Raw genomic sequence first — 23,247 nt, forward strand, 5'->3', positions numbered from 1 at the left:
GGAGTGTCAGATTGAGTGATGGTATCTCTTGTTTATCACTCTCCTCCTCTAGTTCTTCATGCACAGGCTTGGCTGGTTGGAGTTCATGGGTATCTGAAAGGAGAAAGGCACAAGGGTTGGACTGTGGTGAGGGGAGAGGGGGGAAAGCAAGATGTGTATGCTTACACCATCAGCAGCTTGTAAGTGAGAAGAGATCATGGAATGAGGGGGAAGTGGGATGTGAGAAGGATTAGGTATGAGCATACTGTCATCATCAGTGCTTTCAGCCTTGCCGCTTGCCACGGCCTCCAATTATATCTAGAACTGTCTCCTCCAGCTGGATCAGGTTCTCCATCCATGTTTGCTCCCCACTTCTGCTGGTGCTGGTTATGCGCCACCTTGGCCTGCAAGAGAAAGGGAAGTGTGTCAGTGAGTGTGGTGCAATGTGTTTGGGTGACGTGCCTGTTATGGTTGAATAGCTGACATTGTGTGCAAGGTGTGAGATGTGGGTGTGAGGCTTGCAGCAGTGATAAGTGTTTGAGGGTGAGGTGCAGCTATGATTGTGAGGTATGAGTGCTCCTTTCAAAAAGCACCCCCCCTTTAAGAAATGCAGGCAGCGTTTCACTCTGCAGGCAACTTTTAAATAGAGATCAGACTTCCCATGATATTGGGTCCCCTGCTAAGCACTGAGCCAACCAGAAGCACGTTCAGCGCTGGGCTCAGCACTTCAATCATGTTAATTAGCAGGCAGCACGAAATCCATGTTCTGCCTGCATTACTTTCAACGGGCGTGGGCAGATCGTGCATTGTGATCCCTGCGCCTGATTTCGGGCCTTATCGAATTTAGTGCCCCTAGGGGGAAAAATTCAGTTGGTTACGCCTCCTGTTAGCGCCTTAAGAGGGTGCCAAGTGGGGCGCAAAGCAACTAGCGCCCGGGCACGGCAATAGCTGCGCCTCTCGCGAAATTGACCGGACATTTTGCGGCAGCGCTAAACAATACCGCCCGATCTCCTGCGCACGCAGATCTTGACGTCATTCGAGAGTGCAACGCCCTTGTGATGCCCCGGAGCGGAAATTGAGTGGCGCCCCCCTCCTTTCCGCCTGGCGCACCCAACGACAGGTTGACTGGAACGCTTCCCAGTCGCTGTGGGGCTGGGGGGACGCTATTTAAATGGGGGCATCTTCCTGGCTTCTGTGTGGTAGCCATTTTTGCACCACTCATTCTGAGAGAGAGAGATTTTGAGAGAGACAAAGAGAGAAAGAGAGACTTCTGCATTGAGTCAACGCTGACTGAGGTAGTTTTGGCTTCTGATCATAACTTTGAAGGTACTTTGGTTTTTCACCTTCATAACTTTGATTGCCTAGATACTATAGGGGCTGCAATGGATGGGAACGTCGTCCTTCTCCATCACATTCGGAGGGCACAGAGACGCAGAGAGAGAGTGGCAATCATGGCCAGATGGAGGAGGGCCAACAGGCCTCTATACAGGAGACCTTACCCTCCCAGGGTTTTTCCCAACAGTTCTTCTACATTAATATGTCTGAAGAGCACTGTTTGCGAAGGCTGCGCTTCAGCAAGGAGGTGGTCACTGAGCTCTGCCACCTGCTTCAGCCAGATCTGCAGTCTCAACTGAGGAGCAGGACATCTCTGTCGTGGCAGTGAAGATAACAATGGCTCTCAACTTTTATGCCACCGGCTCATTTCAATCAGCTACTGGGGACATCGTCAATATCTCCCAGTTCGCGGTGCATTGTTGCATCCGTCAGGTCACAAATGCCCTCTTTAAAAGGAGACGAAAGTACATCTCTTTCCCCATGACCCCGGACAAGCAGCAAGAATGCGCAACGGGCTTTGCGATGATAGCGGGCTTCCCCATGGTGTAGGGCGCCATTGACTGCACGCATGTGGCTTTGCGTGCGCCGCAAGAGAATGCTGATTTTTCCGCAACCGAAAGGGCTTCCATTCCTTAAATGTTCAGTTGGTCTGTGACCACAGACAGCTGATACTCGCTGTCAATGCCCACTTTCCTGGCAGCAGCCACGATGCCTTCATCCTTCGCCAGACTTCTGTGGCAGACCTTTTCCAGGCACCGCATCACCCAGGAGGTTGGCTTCTCAGGGACAAGGGCTATCCTCTGTGCACCTGGCTGATGACACCGCTCCGTACGCCCAACACCGCTGCTGAGCTGCGATACAACGAGAGCTATCAAGCTACCAGGAACATCGTTGAGCACACAATCGGCGTGCTCAAGCAACGGTTCCACTGTCTGGACCATTCTGGAGGAGCCCTTCAGTACTCGCCTGAGCGAGTCTCCCACTTCGTTGTTGTGTGCTGCATGCTGCATAACCTTGCAATCCTCAGGACCCAGCCAATGCCACCAGGCATTGGAGCACCAGCAGAGGAGGAGGAGGAAGAGGAGGAGGAAGATGAGGAGGATGATCATCAGCAGCACCAAGGCGGGAGGGAGGCACACAATGTACAAAGTGGAAGGGCCATCCGTCAAAGGCTCATAGCAAGTCGCTTCTAGGCCCCCTCTGAGGAAATGGCTTCTGCCATTCAAACAACCTGAATGAAACCATCCCGCAACCCCTAAGCCGGTCAAGGCAACAATGATTGCAAAGACCAAACATGTACATTTTGAATACAGACACTTCTTTATTTGACAAACTCTGTGTGTCTCATTTCCGCATGACAAACTAATGGAAAGAAACACAAAAAAAAACAGTCATTAACATAACTGGCTTTCACAACCTGGAGACAATGTCCAAAACAGTTACAAAAATTTGACCACGAACCTCGGCCTTTAATAAAACAATGAAAAACATTTTGTCACACCTCCTACTTTTTGCCCTTCGAGGGTGATCTCCTTCCCTTGCAAAATTCCCCCCTTCCCACCCTGCAGCCCCTCCGTAATGGGACCCCAGTGACTGGAGCAAGGCTGGTGGAAGGCTGCTGATTGTCACAACCTGAGACTGCAGATGCCCTTGAAGGACGGCCTGGACCAGCTCTGGGCCTGGAGGGCCCGGCTGAAGACTGCACCAACTCTGCATAGGTGGCAGCTGTCTGTCCTACAGGCGGTGGCAACTGCAGTGGGGAAGTGCCAGTGGTGGCAGCAGGAATGCTGTCATCTTGAGAGAGGACAGCAACTCCCTGCTTGACCGACACACTGGCTCTCCCACGGGGCAGCACTTCAGCATCTGGAGCAATCTGATGGAACACAGATTGCTGGCCTGCTGCGGCGCGATGAGAATCCTGGGGAAATGTGCCCGATCCAGCGAGGGTGGCAGCAGTCAGTGCTCGCGTGGCCTCAATCTGCGTCTGCATGAGACCAGCCAGTGACTGCATTGCAGCACTAAGCATTTGCGTGGCAGCCGCCTGTGCTACACCGAAGTGCTCCATGCTCATTGCCAGTGATTCAATGGATTCGGGCACCCTTGCCACTGCAGCCATGAGCTCAGTGTGCCTGCGCTCCGCCTGGGCACTCATTTCAGCGAGGAGCTGATCCTCCTCTGCGTCCAATGCAGTAGGACTCGATGCCATACTCTCCCTCCGGGGAGAAGGCCTCCGAGCTTCCCTACCCCCATCGCGTTGCTGCAGCCCGCTGGGTCCTGGAGCTTCGCCCTCATCAGACCATTCCCTCCTACTCCCCTCCAGGGAAGGCGTGTTCCCAGTGTGGGCATGAGCGTCCCCAGGAGAGGGTGGCGCTGATGCTCCGGCTTCCTCTTCCTCCTCCCCCTCAGCTTCACTCCCACTGGCAGCTTGAGGGCCCATCTCCTCACCTGGTGAATCACCATCTGAAAGCAGAGAGGTACAAGAGTGGCTTTAGTGTGAGGACAGGGTGGCAGCAAGGGAGCCATGAGTGCAGCGATTTAGTAATTTGGATTGAAAGTGGCAAAGGCTGGTGTTGTGAGGAACAAGTGGAAGGAGAGAGGACAGAAACGTGATGACCTTACCATTGCTGTCCAGAACGGGGTCGGCGTCTCCAGTAGCGACAGGACCAATCACCCGGCTTGCCACAATCCTCTGGACGCGCACCTCAAGATCGCTGAGGGCTTGCAGCTGAGGCCGCCCTCCACCAGTCCGTTGCTGCTGTCTCCTATTATGAGACAGCTTGGCCTGCAAGAAAAAGGATGGCCTCTGAGTAAATATACAGCCATGGTCTTGCCTGAAATGCCTGCCATAGTTGAATAGCCCTTACTGTATGCAGCCATGGTCTTGCCTGAAATGCCTGCCATTGTTGAATAGCCCTTACTGTATGCAAAGTGTGGAATGTGCGTGTGTGTTTGATGAAAGGGCCATAGGTGTTGGATGAGTGTTGGGCATAAGACCCTCTGGCCATAAAGTGAGGTTGAGATGGAGGGATGGAGAGGTTTTGAAAAAAAGGCACTTACCCTGACGACCCGAGTGAGGTCGTTGAACTTTTTCCTGCATTGGCGATGGGTCCTAGGCACCATGCTGCTTGAGGAGACTCTCTGAGCTACCTCCCTCCACACTCTTCTGTACTCACGTGGCAAAGGCCTCCTGCCACTGTCTGGGTACAGAATAGATCTTCTGCGCTCCACCGCGACAACCAGAGCTTCCAAGGCCCGCTCGCAGAAGCGCTGTGCTCGCTCCCTGGCCCTCTCCATAGTCCTTGGCTGCAGAATTTAGCCACAGGTCTGCCCAGGCCGAGATTCAAGGCTCCAATGAGCAGGGTGTGGCTGCAGAGCAAGATCGACCCTCCCCTTTAAGAACTGACTGGCGCCAGTGTGTCTGTGTTCAATCGCTAACTGACAGCATCTGCGCTGCGCCCGCCCTCTGAGGTAGCGCCTCGCTCCTCGGCCTTAGCGCCTTAAGAGAGGTGTGTAGCGCCTGATTTAGTGCTCCAATCACCTGCAGGGGCAATAAAAGCCAAGTTTGCTGTTGGAGGCGATAATTAGCGCCAGGCGTACAGGGTACTTTCTAAATGGTGAACAGCTAAAAACAGGTGAGGCCCAAAGAGACTTGGGGGTCCAGGTACATAGATCATTAAAATGCCAGGAACAGGTACAGAAAATAATCAAAAAGGCTAATGGAATGCTGGCCTTTATATCTAGAGGACTAGAATACAAAGGGGTAGAAGTTATGCTACAGCTATACAAAATCCTGGTTAGACCACACCTGGAGTACTGTGAGCAGTTCTTGGCACCATACCTTAGGCAGGATATGTAGCGAGTGTAGTGTAGGTTTACCAGAATGATACCCGGACTTCAAGGGTTAAGTTATGAGGAGAGATTACACAAATTTCGCTTGTATTCCCTAGAATTTAGAAGGTTAAGGGGTGATCTGATCGAAGTTTTCAAGATATTAAGGGGCACAGATAGGGTAGATAGAGAGAAACTATTTCCGCTGGTTGGGGATTCTAGGACTAGGGGGCATAGTCTAAAAATTAGAGCCAGACCTTTCAGGAGTGATATCAGGAAACGCTTCTACACACAAAGGGTGGTAGAAGTTTGGAACTCTCTTCTGCAAACAGCAATTGATGCTAGATCAATTGTTAATTTTAAATCTGAGATTGATAGCTTTCTGTTAACCAAAGGTATTACGGGATATGGGCCAACGGCGGGTATATGGAGTTAGGTCGCAGATCAGTCATGATCTCATTGATTGGTGGAACAGGCTCGAGGGGCTCAATGGCCTTGTCCTGTTCCTATGTTTCTATGATATCTAGTCCTCCAAACAGATATGCTGCTATTGAATATTGCAGTGCTGGCTGCACGCCAGAGTGATGATAATTAGCAGGCAACACGAATATTATGAGCTGCCTAAGATAATGCTAACAGGTGCACGCAGTGTGCGCCTTGCCCTCTGCACTCCCATTTTCGAGCGCGATCGATTTTGTAGGCTCTTGACTATTGAGTTCCAAAACCATAGTATTTCCACAATTTATATATATTTGTTTTTAGTTATTTACTTTACTTAATCTCCCTGGCTGATATGCAGGTAGCTGGGCCTGCTCCCAGGCATCTGCCATTGCAGCTCTGCACCGCCTGCTGAGAGGTGTAAAAAGCAGCCAGGGGTGGCTCTTCCAGTAAATTTCCTTTCCCTTACTAGTGCAATGAAGCTGAATTCAGAAATTCAGTGATGTGGGGAATCTCAGTTTCTAACCACTATTAGATGCCACTAAACTGTTGCAAACTCAAAATTAATATTAAAAACATAAGTGCATTAATATAATTTCAAAAATGCATACACAACTAGTAGGGCTATAATACAAAAGGTTTTGAGTTTGAATTCTTGTCTTGACTAGCATTTACATGGGGTTTGACTGAGGCTGAACGTTTTACAGCTTTAGCTTGGATATTTGAGGGAAGGGAGAGGTTAATTTAGTTCATCCACAACATTACAGCCTTTCTTATTCCATTACCTAGATAGTGAAGCTGACGATATTGCTACACCTGTTGAAATCATTATAACCGAAAGTGGGGAGAAAATAGATACAGAAGAGGAAGAGCTCCCAGATGCAAAGGTACAAGCGTATAATTTGAACAACCGATTTGCACACACCCACACATTGAATATGATTATGATTATTCACATTCAGTGGCATTAGACCACATCCTCAGGCTTCAGAGAGCTAGAGAGCTGGGCGCTGGCCAGCTACAGATGTCTAAGAAAAATAAAATGATACATAGAAATTCCTGGAAGTTTCTTGATTTTTATTCTTTGTATGGACACTGAGAAATAACCTCCTCTCCAACTCTTTACAGAATGTATTAATCAGCATTCTCAAGAGATTCTGGCAGTTTGCACCTCTCAACTGTTAATTTTTTAGATGCTTGACTCAGTTGTAGCACTCTTGCCTCTAAGTTAGAGGGTCATGGTTTCAAGCCCCACTCCAGAGACTTAAGCACATAATCCAGGCTGACCCTTCAGTGCCATACTGAGGGAGTGCTGCACTGGTGGAGGTGCTGTCATTCGGATGAGACGTTAAACAGAGTTCTAACGAAGGGACATCGACCTGAAACATTAACTCTGTTTCTCTCTCCGCAATGCTGCCTGACCTGCTGAGTGTTTCCAGCATTTTCTGTTGCTACTTCAAAAGTACTTCATTGGCTCTAAAGCACTTTGGGATGTCCCAAGGTCGTGAAAGAGGCTATATAAATGCAAGTCCTTTCCTTTCCTTTTACGGTTATCATTGTAATTGCTTGGGTGTCCAGTTTCTCGTGGAACAATTGAAGGAGATTGGTTCATTGCCATTTATAATGAATATCCTTGTTTCACAATTATGTACTTATAATTGATCTCAGATTACATCTGATTTCAAGTTACAAATACTCACATTTTGAGGTACTCATATTTTCACAGTATGCTAGTTCAGGTGGATGTAAAAGGACACTATTTGAAGAAGAGCAGGAGAGTTCTCCTGGTGTCCTGGCCAACAATTATTCCTCAACCAAAATTTCCCCCCAAAATTATCTGGTCATTTATCTCATTGCTGTTTGTTGGATCTTTCTGTGTGTAAATTGGCTGCTGTGCTACTCTACATTACAACAGTGACTACACTTCCAAAATTACTCCATTGACTGTGAAGCACTCTGGGACATCCTGAGGACGTGAAAGACACTATTTAAAGTCAAATCTTTCTTCTTTCATGCTGATTGTTACTTATTAAGCTATTATTTTACAGCTACTCCTCCAGCCTACTCCTTAGTATGGTTTCCATTGTTACACCCAGTATTGACACGAGGCTGATTAGCCTGTAGAATGTATGATTGGCAATTTGTTTCCCTTTTTAAATTTAGGTGATAACAACAGCAGCTTGCAATCATGTAGCGCCTTTGGTGTTCAAAAACATCTCAAGGTGCTTTACAGAGTGAAGAAATTAAAAAATGTCAAGTCATAGTGGGTGACCAAAAATTTGGTTGCAAATATAGATTTTAGGAAGGTTTTTAAAGATGAAGAGTGAAGTAGAAAGTTGGAAGGAATTAAAAGTTGAATTTTGCCAATGATGGTAGGGCAAAGGGAGCAGGGGCACCAAAGGCGTGTTGGAGAACAAAGGATAAGGGAGAGAATATAAGGGATGCAGAAGTAGTGTGGGAAGTGCCTGTGCATAAATTTGAAAATGAGATGAGAATTCTAAATTGACTGGTCCAGCAGTTCTTGGGGTGAGAGGGAGCGCACCAAATTAACATGGGGCTATCGGATATCCACACCTCTCTGGCACCCGCCTTGTTGCCATGGACTCCAGCACCTGGCCGCCATTATAAGAGATGGTATCCAGGCCTCCACACTCATGGAGACTTCATGGAGTCCCCCTCTAAGCCCCCTGTAGAAGGGGACTCACCCAGAACACCTCTCATTCTTCTAAACTCTAGAGAATATAGGCCTAGTCTACTCAATCTCTCCTCATAGGACAATCCCCTCATCCCAGGAACCAGTCTGGTGAGCTTTTGTTGCACTCCCTCTATGGCAAGTATATTCTTCTTTAGGTAAGGAGACCAAAATAGTGATCTCACCAGGGCCCTATATAATTGCAGTAAGACGTCTTTACTCTTATACTCAAATCGTCTTGTAATAAAGGCCAACATACCATTTGCTGTCCTAATTACTTGCTGTCCTTGCATGTTAACTTTCAGTGAATCGTGTACGAGGACACCCAGGTCCCTCTGAACACCAACATTTCCCAATCTCTCACCATTTAAAAAATACTTTGCTTTTCTAGTTTTCCTACCATAGTGGATAACTTCACATTTCTCCACATTATAATCCATTTGCATGTTCTTGCTCACTCACTTAGCCTGTCTATATCCTTTGAAGCCTCCTTGCATCCTCCTCCTAACTTACATTCCCACCCAGCTTTGTATCATCAGCAAACTTGGATATATTGCATTTGGTCCTCTCATCCAAATCATTGATGTAAATTGTGAATAGCTGAGGCCCAAGCACTGATCCTTGCGGTACCCCACGAGTTACAGCCTGCCAACCCAAAAATGATCTGTTTATTCCTACTCTCTGTTTTCTGTCCGTGACCAATCCTCAATCCATGCTAGTATATTACCCTCAATCCCATGAGCCCTAATTTTGTTTAATAACCTCTTGTGTGGCACCTTTTCAAATGCCTTCTGAAAATCCAAATACACCACATCCACTGGTTCCCCCTTATCTATTCTGCTAGTTACAACATCAAAAAACTCTAACAGATTCGTCAAACACGATTTCCCTTTCATAAATCTGCGTTGACTCTGCCCAATCCTATTATTATTTTCTAGGTGCCCTGTTACCACGTCCTTAATAATAGATTCTAGCATTTTCCCCGTTACTGATATCAGGCTAACTGGTCTGTAGTTCCCTGTTTTCTCTCTCCCTCCTTTCTTAAATAGTGGGGTTACATTTGCTACCTTCCAATCCACGGGAACCATTCTAGAATCTGTGGAATTTTGGAAAATGACAACCAATGCATCAACTATCTCTGTAGCCACCTCTTTCAAAACCCTAGGATGTGGGTCATCAGGTGCAGGGGATTTATTGGCTTTCAGTTCCATTAATTTCTCCAGTACTATTTTTTTACTAATACTAATTTCTTTCAGTTCCTCATTCTCGCTAGAACCTTGGTTCTAGAAACATAGAAACATAGAAGATAGGAGCAGGAGTAGGCCATTCGGCCCCTCGAGCCTGTTCCGCCATTTAATGAGATCATGGCTGATCATCCAAATTCAGTACCCAGTCTCCACTATTTTCGGGAGGTTTTTTTGCATCTTCTTCCATGAAGTCAGACACAAAGGGCTGGATTTTGATACTGGAGGTGCGTAGGAGGCGGGACTACAACTTTTGGGGTTGTAGTCCCGCCTCCATCAAGTTGTGGCCAACCCACATGATTTTCACTTGATTGCCCTTGTTAAGCCCGCCCAGCGGGCTCAGTAGGCCAATTAAGGGCCACCCGGCAACAGGTGACATCACAGATTGACATTTCATCTGTCAAGAGCTTTTGACAGATGAAATATCAGCATTTGACAGCTCTTTGAAGCTGTCAAACACTGACAATCTGTACACGAAGTTAATTCCTTCCTCTCAGGCTGATTTAGAGATCTCTCCAGAACAGAAAGCTGAATGCTGCAACTTTTGACAGCTCGCGGCCATTCTGCTTTCTGTGCCGGTGAGATGAGGGACTCCCAAGATCTGAAGGAAGGAAGTCTGTAAAGGTAAGTAAAGGTAATTAAACTTCTTTAAACACTTTACACACACCAAACACACTTACCTCTGCACTCATACACACAACACTCACCTGAACACCGGACATCTCGAATCCTCCAAGCCCTTCAGCCCGACGGTCCACCTTGGCATGGTTTGGAGCCGTCAGGAATCTGACACCTCAGGAATAAAAATAGGGATTAGGCCAAAAACTGCCTGTTAACTACCTGTTAACAGGCATTTAATTGGCACTAATCCCCTTCCTGCCTCGGGGAGGCGGCTCACAGCACAGGTCGGGTATCCGCCTCTTTTGAAACTGGCATGGAGGCAGGTTGGGGGCGGGATGGTTTCGTGCCCCCCCCAATTTCGAGATTTTAACCCCCCACACGCCTCCAATCCCGCCTCCACGGCCCAATGAAAATCCTGCCCAAAGTATTTGTTTAATTTCTCTGCCATTCCCTTATTCCCCTGTATAATTCCTCCCATCTCAGCCTGTATGGGACCCACATTTAATTTCACTAATCTTTTCTTTTTTACATACGTATAGAAGCTTTTATAGTCTGTTTTTATGTATCTCACTAGTTTACTCTCATATTCTATTTTCCTTTTCTTTATCAATTTATTGGTCCTCCTTTGCTGAATTCTAATATCCTTCCAATTCCCAGGCTTACTACTCCTTTTGGCAACATTATGTAGGGGGTTTCTCTTGCTCGTTCTGGTCTCCTGCCAGGCTTTGTGCAATAATTACCCTTGAGTGGTTCGACCCACTCTCCCCTACGGTTCTAGACCTTGGACTTAGATGCAGAGAACTGTAGTGCAGAGAAAGGACTCAATAGACCAGGTTGAATAGCACGAAATGGATGCTTTTATTTTTAAACAGTTTGAAGCATTACAAAATACATGTCATAGGCACAGATTAAAGTAACTACAATCATGCACAAATTTATGAACTTGACTCTATGGAAATGGGGAACACACGGCACATCGTAAAAGGGAAAACACATTACGATTACCCTTAACTCCCTCCCTTATACCTAAACTAAGTTTCGACCTGAGGAACTCGGGATCATGCTCACCACTCTCAAAATCGCGAAAAAGGGGTTCGCAGCCTTTTGGCACAGCTTTCCGTCGTCACGTGGATTTGGAAACTTCTGGCGCAGCTTGTTTTTCTCTCAGGCGATGGGGCAGTAGATACAGCCTCGATGAGCGCTCGTCAAGGTTGAGATCCACTCGGTCTGTTGTCGATTTGGGTTCATGGAACAGAACAACAACCCGATGGGATGTTGAGGCACGGAAGTGTCAGGCCCGGAATGTCCTTTCTCTCCGGCCTGGATCGTCGGTTTTCCTGAGGGTGTCTTCTCCTTCGGCCTGGGTCATCGATGATCTCCCGACAACAGCACCCGGGCCACCCTCGTCGTCTTCCCGTCGTGGCCGAGCCTTGTCTGGCTGAACACCGACCACGTTGTCTTTTCACCGAAATTGTCCGTCCGAAGCGTCTTTAAAAAGAAGAAGCGTCTTGATCGATTCCGAAGCTACCGAGGTAGAAGAGGCGCTGATGGACTTTTCAAAATCCATAGTTATACCCTTTTGGGACAGTCTTATCTCCCGCCAAATCATAGTCCTGTCTTTGTATTAATTTTGGCGGGCAGAAATCTCTGCAGGGGCGCTTTGTCTTGTAACGGGAGCCGGTGATAACTTAACTGGCCTTCCTGGCCGATAATGTCTTTTAATGTCTTTTACATTGTCACCGTGACTCGGTTCGCATATTGATCGGTCTGGAGATTTCCCTTGATGGCTGTTAAACGGTTTCTCCTTTGTACATTAAATGGGTATAAGTGTTCATGCATTGTCCGCCCATATCTTGATGGGCCCCATCCTGTACTTAGAATCCATTGAATATGTATGCTGTTTCCCTGAGTTTCAGTTCCCCGATACTGGCTTTCGCGGGCTTACTGTCTTCAATCCACAAGCCTGTCTGGCTTGCAGTAACAGAAATCAAATGGTCCAGAAAACTGATCACGAGGCCCGGTGGCCATTTTGTATGCCCTTTTATCAAAGGTTTTTCTGTGCAAGCTTACTTTGGTCAATAAACTGTCTTATTTTATCCTGTTTTCTTGCGTGATTATTGCTGAAAATTTTGAATCTTACAGGCCCCCCTGTGATACTGATAGCTTGCTAGAGGTATCAATGATCCTTGGTGAGCAAATTTTCCCTGATTCCCCACATCCAAACCTTCCTGGCACTTAACTATCTATGACCCTCACGACACATGCAGTTCCCATTTCTGAAAAAAACGAAAATTACTTTGTGCACATTTGGACAATCATAGGCAGCACTTCTTAAACTATAACACATTCATCTGTCAGATGTGCAGGGGTTGATACCCTCTTGCACCACCTGCATACACTTTTTATTAATCCAAAAACTTAAGAACGACTAATAACATAACAATATTCATATGCTTAAAACAAAAACGCGCAAATGGCCAAAATCTAAAAAAAATGGAGGGACGCTTAACCTTCAATACTAGCAACTTAAAGTGGGGTGTCTTCTTCCCCCATTCGCACATAGCGTTCTCTCCATTCTCCTGTGTTCTCGTGCCTCTGGAGGCGTTTGCCTCTTTTGCAATGCACGAATAGCAAAAATATCACAATTAAAACCTGACACACTACTAGGATGTGGGATGCTATTCTAATCCAGGCCGGGACCTCTATGTTAGTGAACAAGCCCCACCATGGTGGGATGACTATGGCCAATATGTCTTTTCCTATCTCTAGAGTCTTCTGCTCCAGTGTGTAAAAATGTTTCTGTGAAACTATAACGGCTTTTAAAATCTTGGTGAGGTGTTCGGGGAGAGGTGGAATGACATAACCAAAATGCGCGACGAATCGTTGCAAGTCTGTGAAATTCTCTTTGACAGTGAGGTGGACGGTGGAGGGTGCCGGAATGGGGACAATTCGTTGTTGTGCCACTTGAACCTCGGCCCTGGGTTTGAAACAGAAACTGCTATCACTGATCGAACACCACTCGTGTTGTCCGTAGTGGTAGTGAGGCGCTGCAGTGGTGACGCAGTATGTCCCACCCCTGATATATGCTACCTGCGGGGGCACATGGTCCTCTGCCATTGCCTCCATGGTGCAATTTATCAGCTTCGCGCTAGCGGTTCTGAACCCGCACTGTGGTTTCAAAAAGGCATTCAAGTGCTGGGGACACAGGATGATGTGTGCTCCCCGGCTCCGACACCCCGAGAGGTCGGTGCCTGTCATCGTACGCTCCCATCTGATGACGTAAGGCGGGACCACTGCGTAACGAATGTGTGCGCCCCCCTGAATGACTCCAATGTTCTCCACCCTGTATACCGGGGCGGGCTTTGCTGCGGGACCCAACACCGGCATTCTTACCACTATTCCCATGATAGTATGATTCGAACGTCCGCAGTCCACTGGGACTGGGTACGCTTCTGCAGCTAGTCTGAGCTGGCACGGGCTTAATGCATTCTCAAAAGGGTGGAGCGCTTGCAAGTGCTTGTTGCTGATCCAGGACGGGACCAAACCCTGTTTTAAATCCTCAAGATTACTGCAGCCCTCGCCCAGTAACCACGCCCCGTATAGCACACAGGCCTCGTTTTGCGCAGCTTGATCGAACGCATTCCGATCCTCCTTAATGAGCGCATTTACCGTTCTCGCGTGTTTCTCCAGCTCAGCTATTATTTCCTTAAAGTGTAGTGTCATGGCCTGGTCCTCATGTAACTCAGAACCCACTACCTTATTTTCGTCTGTCAGTATGTTCCTTAACTGGGCTTTTAAACCGTTGATCTGTGTCTGCAGCTCCACGTTATCTAGAGCGTTGACGACAGATGTCCCGGTATTAAAAGCAGTGAATATGTCATTTACTGTACCCCTTCTTTGCCTCCCGACTCGATCCAAAACTTCTGGTGGTGTGGTGTATAATTTGTCTTTGTCGATGTCGGCAAAGTCAAACTCGTAAAACTGTCTAAACATTCGGGTTAACAGGACCTGGTATAATTGTTCCGTTTCTTTGGGACACCACTCCGGCAATCGTACCTCAGTGAGGTTTAAAATCACTGAGGCCACCGCGTAGTGTACCCCTTGGTACAGCACCTGACCGGTGGGTACCAATACTAAACCGTTCCCGGGTCCCTTGGTGGTGGTTGGGCACCCTTCTTTCTGGGCTAGTGCTACCGGAAGCGTGGGCAAGGGCTTGCGTGGGTGGGTGATGAGTTCAGTGGCGTTTACCGGAATAGGGGAGTATGGGGCTCCGCACGCTCGAGTGCTGACATCCCATCTCATCCCCTTTCCTTCATCCTGCCACTGCCTCTGGAAGAAGATGGATACGCCCTTGGGGCAAATGCGTTTTGAACCCCACATACAGACATATATTCCTTCATCTGGTTCCCACCATTTGTCCCAACACACACGTAATTGTCCGTGAGTCCCCGTAATAGTCTGATGGGTATTATTACCCAGTCGCTCCCACTCGACCGTAGAGTTCCTCATGTCCTTTCCCAGCTTTCGCAGCCACCACCATCGCCTTAGTGGTACGTTCCCATTACACACCAGACAGATCCTCTTTCCCACGGTAACGCCGAATCTGGGTGCAAGGATCCTCACCCGAGGGCACGTTAACGAAGTCTCTTGGTAGGCAATACCGAAATTGCTGGAGTATTCCGTAGAATTCGTCCCCAGCCAAACTGGCCATCTCCCCTGGTGGAAGTAGGTGGCGGTTTCCTCAACCTCTCGCTCCCCTGTCCCATCCGTTGCGATGGGGGCCGTGTCCCCGGAACACCCGAAGATGATGACGTCCTTGGTGCGGCCTCGGTAGGCCCACCCGCACCCGATCGCCACGAACACGATGAGAATCTTTTTCATCATATCCCAGGTTTCTGTAACCAATAAAATGATGTAGCCAGGCTCCCAATAGGTGCTGGCCTAATTAAATGGACGCGCGGGTTCCTGGACCCCGCTCCCAAACAAGCACACATATCGGGCAGACTTCAAAATTGTACTCTTAACATTTCTTAACACCGTAAACTTTATATTCCTTAAACTATCATCATAATTACCTAACTTAACTTATGTACAGCGCCGCCCTCCGCCGGGCGGCCTACTGAATTCCTGTGAGGGCTGCAGCGTGCCACACCCTGCGGTGGGGCTGCACTGGCCTTCGGCTTTGATCCCCCGCAGCCTGTCACTGTTGAACGGGAACCATGCCTTTCTGGGGCTGCTCTAAACCGAGGTTGGGAAAAATGGGGAGAATCTGGCCAAACTTTCTGGGCTGGGGCGCTCGAGTCGACCTACGAGGGGCTGCTTTGGGTGGGGCTCCCGGGGCTGATGGACCGGGGGTTGGGACTGTCACCGTCACAGCCTGTGGTTCCACCACAGCTGCCGGCTCCAGCTCCCCTCCCTCAGGCTCCGCCCCCCCGGGGCCGGGATTTGTGGCTTCCGACTCCACCTCACCTGTCCCTACAGGTAGTGAGTCTCCGCCCCCATTCCCTACCTCCCCCAAGCTTGAGTCGAGGGCGGGATCGTCGTCCTCTGACTCTTCCTCCTCCGTGATTGGGTCTAAGGCGAGGTCGAGCTGTTCGGGCTCTTCCTCGTCCGAATCCCAAATTAGAGGGGAGACCTCCCACTCCGATGGGGTGGCCCCTCCCTTCACGCAGGCTACTGTTCCAGCCTGTGTGGTCTGTGACTCTGTTACAGGCTGAGGATCTTTGTTCTCAGACCTGGTCCCTTTTGCAGGCCCTTGTTCACCCGATTTAGACAGTTTACACTGGTTAATGTGAAACCATTTGGTACGTCGGGGCACCTTCACGGCATAAACCATGGGGCTGGCCTTGTCCACAATGCTGTAAGGCCCCATGTACAATGGTTCAAAACTCCCTACCCTGGCGTAGTTTCGGACCATGACCTGGTCTCCGACTACCCACTCTTGTTGCTTACGAGGTTCCAGTAACAGTCTATTTCCCTGGTGCTGTCTTCCCATGTTCCCAGCCGCCTGCCCATAAATCTGTTTCAGGCGCTCCAAAAGGGTTTGGACGAATTTGTCTCGCTTCACCTCTCGGAGCTGGCCCTCAGTGAGCACCGGGGCTAGTACATGGGTGGGTGTTCGCATGATCCTTCCAGTCATTAATTCGTGCGGGGAATACCCCGTACTTTTGGACTGGCTGGCTCGGATCCCCATGAGGACTAAAGGCAGGACCTCCGCCCATTTCTGGGGCGAGCCCATTGTCTCTTTCCTCAGCTTTTCCTTGAGGGTCCGATTTATGCGTTCAACAATCCCGGATGACTGGGGATTGTATGCTACGTGCCACTTCCCCTCAATGCCCAAGAGCATGAGGGCATTCTGCATTACTTGACCGGTGAACTGACTCCCTTGGTCGGACGCTACAAAACGGGGGAGTCCCCACCGTGAGAACACTTCCCGAATCAAGATCTTAGCAGTGCCCAGTGCCGTAGCTGTTCTGCACGGGAAAGCTTCTACCCATTTGGTGAACACATCTACCAGGACAAGGCAGTACTTATATCCTCCCTGGGCGGCGGGCAGGGGCCCTATGTAGTCGACCTGAATCGACTGCCATGGTCCCTCTACCCTCCTGATGTGCCCCATGGGCACCTTCCTTTTGTGGGGGTCTGGGTTGTTTGCAGCGCACACAAGACAGCTTGTGCAGAATTCGCGGACATCGTCCCGAAGTCCCGGCCACCATCCCGCCTGCTCTACCCGCTGCCAGGTAACCTCAGGCCCGGGGTGTCCCGCCCCGGACCCTCGTGGGCCAGTTGCAGGAATTCCCTCCGGTGCTGCTGCGGCACAACCCACTGCTCCTCTCGGAACAGCATGCCTTCTTTGACTGAGAGGGCTGCCGTACTGTACGGACCCTCTACCTGCTTGCCTTCTGTGATGGCTTTTAGGACTGTTTTTAGGGCGGGATCCAGGGTTTGGACGGTCTTTAGGTCTGGGGGCGGTGTCACCCCTGTGTTCCCTGGAGTTCCCTCCCTGCCTTGGATCGCCGCCACGGGTCCGGGTTCATAGGGGTCCCAGAGAATGCCGTTGCGGGCACCCTCCCTGGCTAGCGCATCCGCCTGCTGGTTGCCCTGACTGCGGAGTTCTGTGGTGGAATGAGCCTTCACCTTATGGATGAACACCTCCCCTTCCTCTCCCACAGCTGCCAGGATCTTTTCCAGCAAGGGCTTAACTGTTAAAGGCCGCCCGTCCGCAGAGGTATATCCGCGGCGGGACCAGATGGCGAGGTACTCCGTACACGAATTGCATGTGAACATGCTGTCTGAGCAAATCGTGTATGGGGTTGGGAAAATCTCGGGGTGGGTAACCACGTACGCCACCGCGGACAGTTCAGCCTGCTGTGCGCTCATAGTGCTGGGGAGCTTAATTGCCAGGGCAATGTTTGCCGCAGGGTCATAAACTCCACACCCTGTGAGTCGTTCGCCAGCAGATACAGTGCTAGAACCGTCTACGTAGATTTCGCGGCCTGTGGGGTGTATCCCGGCCCGTAAACCTATGTTGACCTCCCATACCCCTTCTACGGAACACCGATGGGCTGTTCCGGGATATACCATGTTGGCTGCGAGCTTTGGCGCGCAGAGGCCTTTAACTTTGAGATCCATCTGGGAAAGGAGGAGGGTCCAGCGCGCAATCCGAGCGCTGCTTACGGTCCCATCCTTAATCCTTCCATCCAGAAGCATCTTTGTGGGGGTGTGATGGGTGAGGAGCGTGATGGGAGAGGTTCCTGTGAAGATCACTGATCTGTTCACAGCCCAATGCGTGGCCAGGAGATGCCGTTCACAATTGGAGAAACTCCTCTCTACATCCGTGAGCACCCTGGAGGAATAAACTACCGGTCTCAGCTTGCCGTGCCGCTCCTGGAGCAACACGGCGCTCAGGCTGTCCCCACTAGCGGCTACCTCCAGGAAGAACTCCTCTCCCCCATCTATGGCCCCTAGGGCTGGCGCGGTCTGCAGATCTCTTTTCAACTGCTCGAATGCTGCCTGGCACCCCTCATCCCAAGACCACTCGACTCCCTTGTGTAAGAGTCGGAGTAGCGGGGCTGCTGTGGCAGCATAGTCCTCGATGAAATCTCTGCAGTACCCGGTCAATCCCAAAAAGGACCTTACACCCGTTACTGTGTTGGGGATCGGCAGATCTTGTACTGATTCCCTTCTGGCCTTATCTATGGCTCTTTCTCCAGCGCGGATGGCCAGACCCAGGAATTTGACTTCCTGCTGGCCGATCTGTGCTTTCTTTGGGTTTACTTTGAAACCCTTCCTTTCTAACAGTTCCAATAATTCGGCTAATAGTGGGCCGTGCTCCTCCCTTGTGTCCGTGAACAGGAGTAGGTCGTCCACATACTGTACTATCTGGTTGGGCTGACTAAACTCTTTTAAACTCCCCGCCATGCATTGATGGAAAATGCTGGGGCTGTTGTGAAAACCCTGTGGCAAGCAGTTCCAAGTGTACTGTTGCCCTTTGAAAGTAAAGGCAAACTTGTACTGATCCTCCCGCCGCAGCGGAATGGACCAGAAACCGTTCGAGATGTCCAGCACCGTGAACGTGGTCGCCGATGCTGGAATACTCCCTATTAGGTCTGCAACTGCTGCTACCGTGGGCGCGCAGGCTGGGATGTTACTATTGAGGACTCTGTAGTCCACCGTGGCTCTCCACGAATTGTCCGGCTTCTTTACCGGCCATAAGGGGGAGTTCACGTGAGTGGCTATTGGTCTCAATACGCCCTGCTGCACCAATGAAGATATTGCGGTCTCCATGTCGGGTTCTGCCTCCTTGGGGAAATTATACTGCTTTTGGGGTCGGATCATGGGGTCCCCGTCTACGCTGACTTCAAACCCAGTGACTCTCCCACAGTCGTGCTTGTGGGTGGCAAACGCGGTCAGATTTTCCGACACACACGCCTGCAAGTCCGTTGGGACGTTCGCTATCATGAGCTCGAGATCGTAACCTCCTGACGGCTTCATGGTGCACAGGGCCCCCTTTTCTTCCCTCCCTGGGATTACGACTACCTTACCTAAACCGCTCTCGGCTCCCCAGAGACAGTGATTTCTCAGGTCCACGAGGATCCCGTGTTCCACCAAGAAATCAGCCCCGAGGATGCCTTTTCCACCCCCCTCACTCCACTTCAATAGGATACACGTCCATGTGGTGTGGAGTGCTCCCAAATGAATGGAGAGCGGGATGGAGTACGCGCCAGCCTGTTCTCTGCCTGTGAAACCCGCTACTAAGAATGGAGCCTGGGCGGACAGAGGTGAGGCAAAAGGTCTATCTGTGTGGATCACGGTACACGAAGCTCCCGTATCCAACAGGTAACTACCCTTTTCCCTTTCCACCTCCATTTCCACCACAGGTCTTCTCCAGGCGTCATAGCGGAGCGGACACAAGTAGACGGGCTGCGCAGGCGTCAGTCATTTAGGTGTTTCGGTTGGGGTCTCGGGAGCGATAGGGCTGTTGGCGACCGCTACCTTCCCCTGCCAGGTCATCAGAGACCGCATAGTCTCCAAGATTGACTCGATCGTAGCGGGATCCACAACCGCACCACCTCCTGTTGTTGGGGCAGGGGCTACAGTTGGGTTCTGGGCTGGTGCTGGGGCAGCGGTCTGGGCTTGGGCTTGGACTGGTGCTGGGGCAACGGTCTGGGCTTGGGCTCGGGCTTGGGCTGCGGCGAACATTCTCTCTCTCTTATCCTTCCATGGATTTCTACAGTCCTTGCGCCAATGACCCTCCTTCCCACACCCGTAACAACTGCTGTTGGCTTGGGGAGGGCGATTCCCCTCCTGATGCCATTCCTTTTTAGCAGAAGCTGCGGGCCTTGCCTCATGTACCTTTCCTTTTAAAACAGGCGTTTTCCTACCCTTGTTGTTCCTGTAACTGATCGTGAGCTGATCAAGTACTAGTTCCTCCGTGGAGCGGGCGTTAGTGGGGTCAAACCATGCTTTGGCCTGCTCCCTCATTATTGGCAAGCAACCTGCTACCAGGCACCGGAGCCAATGAGCCCTTTGTTCATCATTTAGCGTGTTCCGTTCCGGTCCTCCCGGGCAGCTGCGCCGATACACGGGCCACAACCTTCCGGCGAAAACCCGTGGGGGTTCTCCCTCTAGCTGCACTGTCTTTTCTAAACGGAGGAACAGAGTTCCGTCACCCTCTCCTATAATCTCCAGGATCTCATCCCGTAACAACTCATATTCCCTGTGCCCTCTCTTGCTCTCGTCAGGGAGACACTGGAGGAGCGAGCTGTCCAGGGAGAACAGCAGCATTTTGGACTGTTCAACCCCGTCGCAGTCATTAACTGCTGCAGTCTGCTCCACGTCCCTAAAATGGACGGAGGGATCTTCTGACCCGGAGAGTTTTGGGATGTGACTTATCATTGCCCTCAGCTGTTGTGCGCTGTGGGGCATTATGATCTGATTCACAAGGGGTCCGTCCTCGCCATTGTCTTCATTCGGACCGAGCCTCCGGTGTCGAGTTGGACACATCGGCGCCGGCCCCGACTCTACTATCTGGTGTTGCTCTACCTCAAGAATCTCTTCATCTACCGTCTCCGTTTCCTTCCCCGGCGTCCAAGACTCATCATAAGCAGGAGGCGCAGAGGGTTCGGGGGTTGGTTCCTGAACTATCTCTTGTGGAATCGGTCTTTTGGATTCCCTGGCTAGCAATAGCTGGCTCGCTGGTGGGTTTATGAGACACACCAACCCGTTTGCCTTGGCTAGGGCCGTTCTCAGGTCCTCTTGCTCCCAGCGGCAAGCGCTGTGGTCGGTGCTCTCAGATCTATCCTCCATGGCCATCTTATATGCTGCCCTGGCTCCCAGAAGTTTTTCCTCTTGTGCCTCTACCTGCTTAGCTAGGCGGAAACACCTGTCTCTCATTCTACCTTCACAGGCCTTGGCTTCAATGACCTGACATTTTAAATACTCTACCCGGGTTTCGTGGCAGCGAGTTGTGGAGTGGCGTTCCTGATTCAGCGCGTTAAGCGATTCAATCAGTTTTTGACCTCCCGCAACCTTTTCCTCTACGTCTGTAAGCAACCCTTTGATCTGGGCTGTTTGTGCTGCAACGACTTGGTCCAAAAGCTGGACTTGCTTCTTGTAGCACATCAGCCAGACCGCCTTTTCTACAGATTTCTTATGCTCTTTTCCCTCTGTCCACTTGATGGCTGCGTCTAGCGGGCGCCTGTCCCTTAATAGGTCAGATATCCATTGTTTTGTGAGGTTGACTTTTCCAAAAACATAATCCGCTATTCTTTCATCCATCACATTTCGTTTATTCAGACCTTGATCTAACACACTACTTTCCTGCTGCCAAGGTCCTGCCGCGGTCGCCATTTCTGTAGGGGGTTTCTCTTGCTCATTCTGGCCTCCTGCCAGGCTTTGTGCAATAATTACCCTTGAGTGGTTCAACCCACTCTCCCCTACGGTTCTAGACCTTGGACTTAGATGCAGAGAACTGTAGTGCAGAGAAAGGACTCAATAGACCAGGTTGAATAGCACGAAATGGATGCTTTTATTTTTAAACAGTTTGAAGCATTACAAAATACATGTCATAGGCACAGATTAAAGTAACTACAATCATGCACAAATTTATGAACTTGACTCTATGGAAATGGGGAACACACGGCACATCGTAAAAGGGAAAACACATTTCGATTACCCTTAACTCCCTCCCCTATACCTAAACTAAGTTTCGACCTGAGGAACTCGGGATCATGCTCACCACTCTCAAAATCGCGAAAAAGGGGTTCGCAGCCTTTTGGCACAGCTTTCCGTCGTCACGTGGATTTGGAAACTTCTGGCGCAGCTTGTTTTTCTCTCAGGCGATGGGGCAGTAGATACAGCCTCGATGAGCGCTCGTCAAGGTTGAGATCCACTCGGTCTGTTGTCGATTTGGGTTCATGGAACAGAACAACAACCCGATGGGATGTTGAGGCACGGAAGTGTCAGGCCCGGAATGTCCTTTCTCTCCGGCCTGGATCGTCGGTTTTCCTGAGGGTGTCTTCTCCTTCGGCCTGGGTCGTCGATGATCTCCCGACAACAGCACCCGGGCCACCCTTGTCGTCTTCCCGTCGTGGCCGAGCCTTGTCTGGCTGAACACCGACCACGTTGTCTTTTCACCGAAATTGTCCGTCCGAAGCGTCTTTAAAAAGAAGAAGCGTCTTGATCGATTCCGAAGCTACCGAGGTAGAAGAGGCGCTGATGGACTTTTCAAAATCCATAGTTATACCCTTTTGGGACAGTCTTATCTCCCGCCAAATCATAGTCCTGTCTTTGTATTAATTTTGGCGGGCAGAAATCTCTGCAGGGGCGCTTTGTCTTGTAACGGGAGCCGGTGATAACTTAACTGGCCTTCCTGGCCGATAATGTCTTTTAATGTCTTTTACATTGTCACCGTGACTCGGTTCGCATATTGATCGGTCTGGAGATTTCCCTTGATGGCTGTTAAACGGTTTCTCCTTTGTACATTAAATGGGTATAAGTGTTCATGCATTGTCCGCCCATATCTTGATGGGCCCCATCCTGTACTTAGAATCCATTGAATATGTATGCTGTTTCCCTGAGTTTCGGTTCCCCGATACTGGCTTTCGCGGGCTTACTGTCTTCAATCCACAAGCCTGTCTGGCTTGCAGTAACAGAAATCAAATGGTCCAGAAAACTGATCACGAGGCCCGGCGGCCATTTTGTATGCCCTTTTATCAAAGGTTTTTCTGTGCAAGCTTACTTTGGTCAATAAACTGTCTTATTTTATCCTGTTTTCTTGCGTGATTATTGCTGAAAATTTCGAATCTTACAATTATAAGCCTCTTCCTTTGATCCAATACTATTTTTAACTTCTCTTGTTGGCCACGGTTGGACCACTTTTCCTGTGGAGTTTTTGTGCCTTAAAGGAATGTATGTTTGTTATAAATTATGTCTTATTTCTTTAAATGCTAGCCATTGCTTATCTACTGTCATACCTTTTAATGTAGTTTCCCAATCTACCTTGGCCAACTCGCCTCTCATACCTACGTAGTTTGCTTTGTTTAGATTTAAGCCCTAGTTTCGGATTTAACTAAATCACTTTCAAACTCAATATAAAATTCTATTATA

At 49.7% G+C, this 23,247-nt stretch overlaps 1 protein-coding gene across 1 annotated transcript in view; it reads left to right on the plus strand.

Moving 5' to 3' along the window:
- Positions 1-23,247, plus strand: part of dnai1.2 (dynein, axonemal, intermediate chain 1, paralog 2) — a 464,908-nt gene that overhangs the window by 122,565 nt on the left and 319,096 nt on the right. The window contains exon 6 of the mRNA XM_085974010.1: positions 6,370-6,467. Within this exon, the coding sequence (XP_085830136.1) occupies positions 6,370-6,467 (98 nt within the window). The remainder of the gene's footprint in view (positions 1-6,369; positions 6,468-23,247) is intronic.

Source organism: Somniosus microcephalus, chromosome 2, assembly GCF_052327205.1.
Source record: "Somniosus microcephalus isolate GS21.2 chromosome 2, FLI_Smic_1.0, whole genome shotgun sequence".
In the NCBI taxonomy this organism is placed as follows: Eukaryota; Metazoa; Chordata; class Chondrichthyes; order Squaliformes; family Somniosidae; genus Somniosus; species Somniosus microcephalus.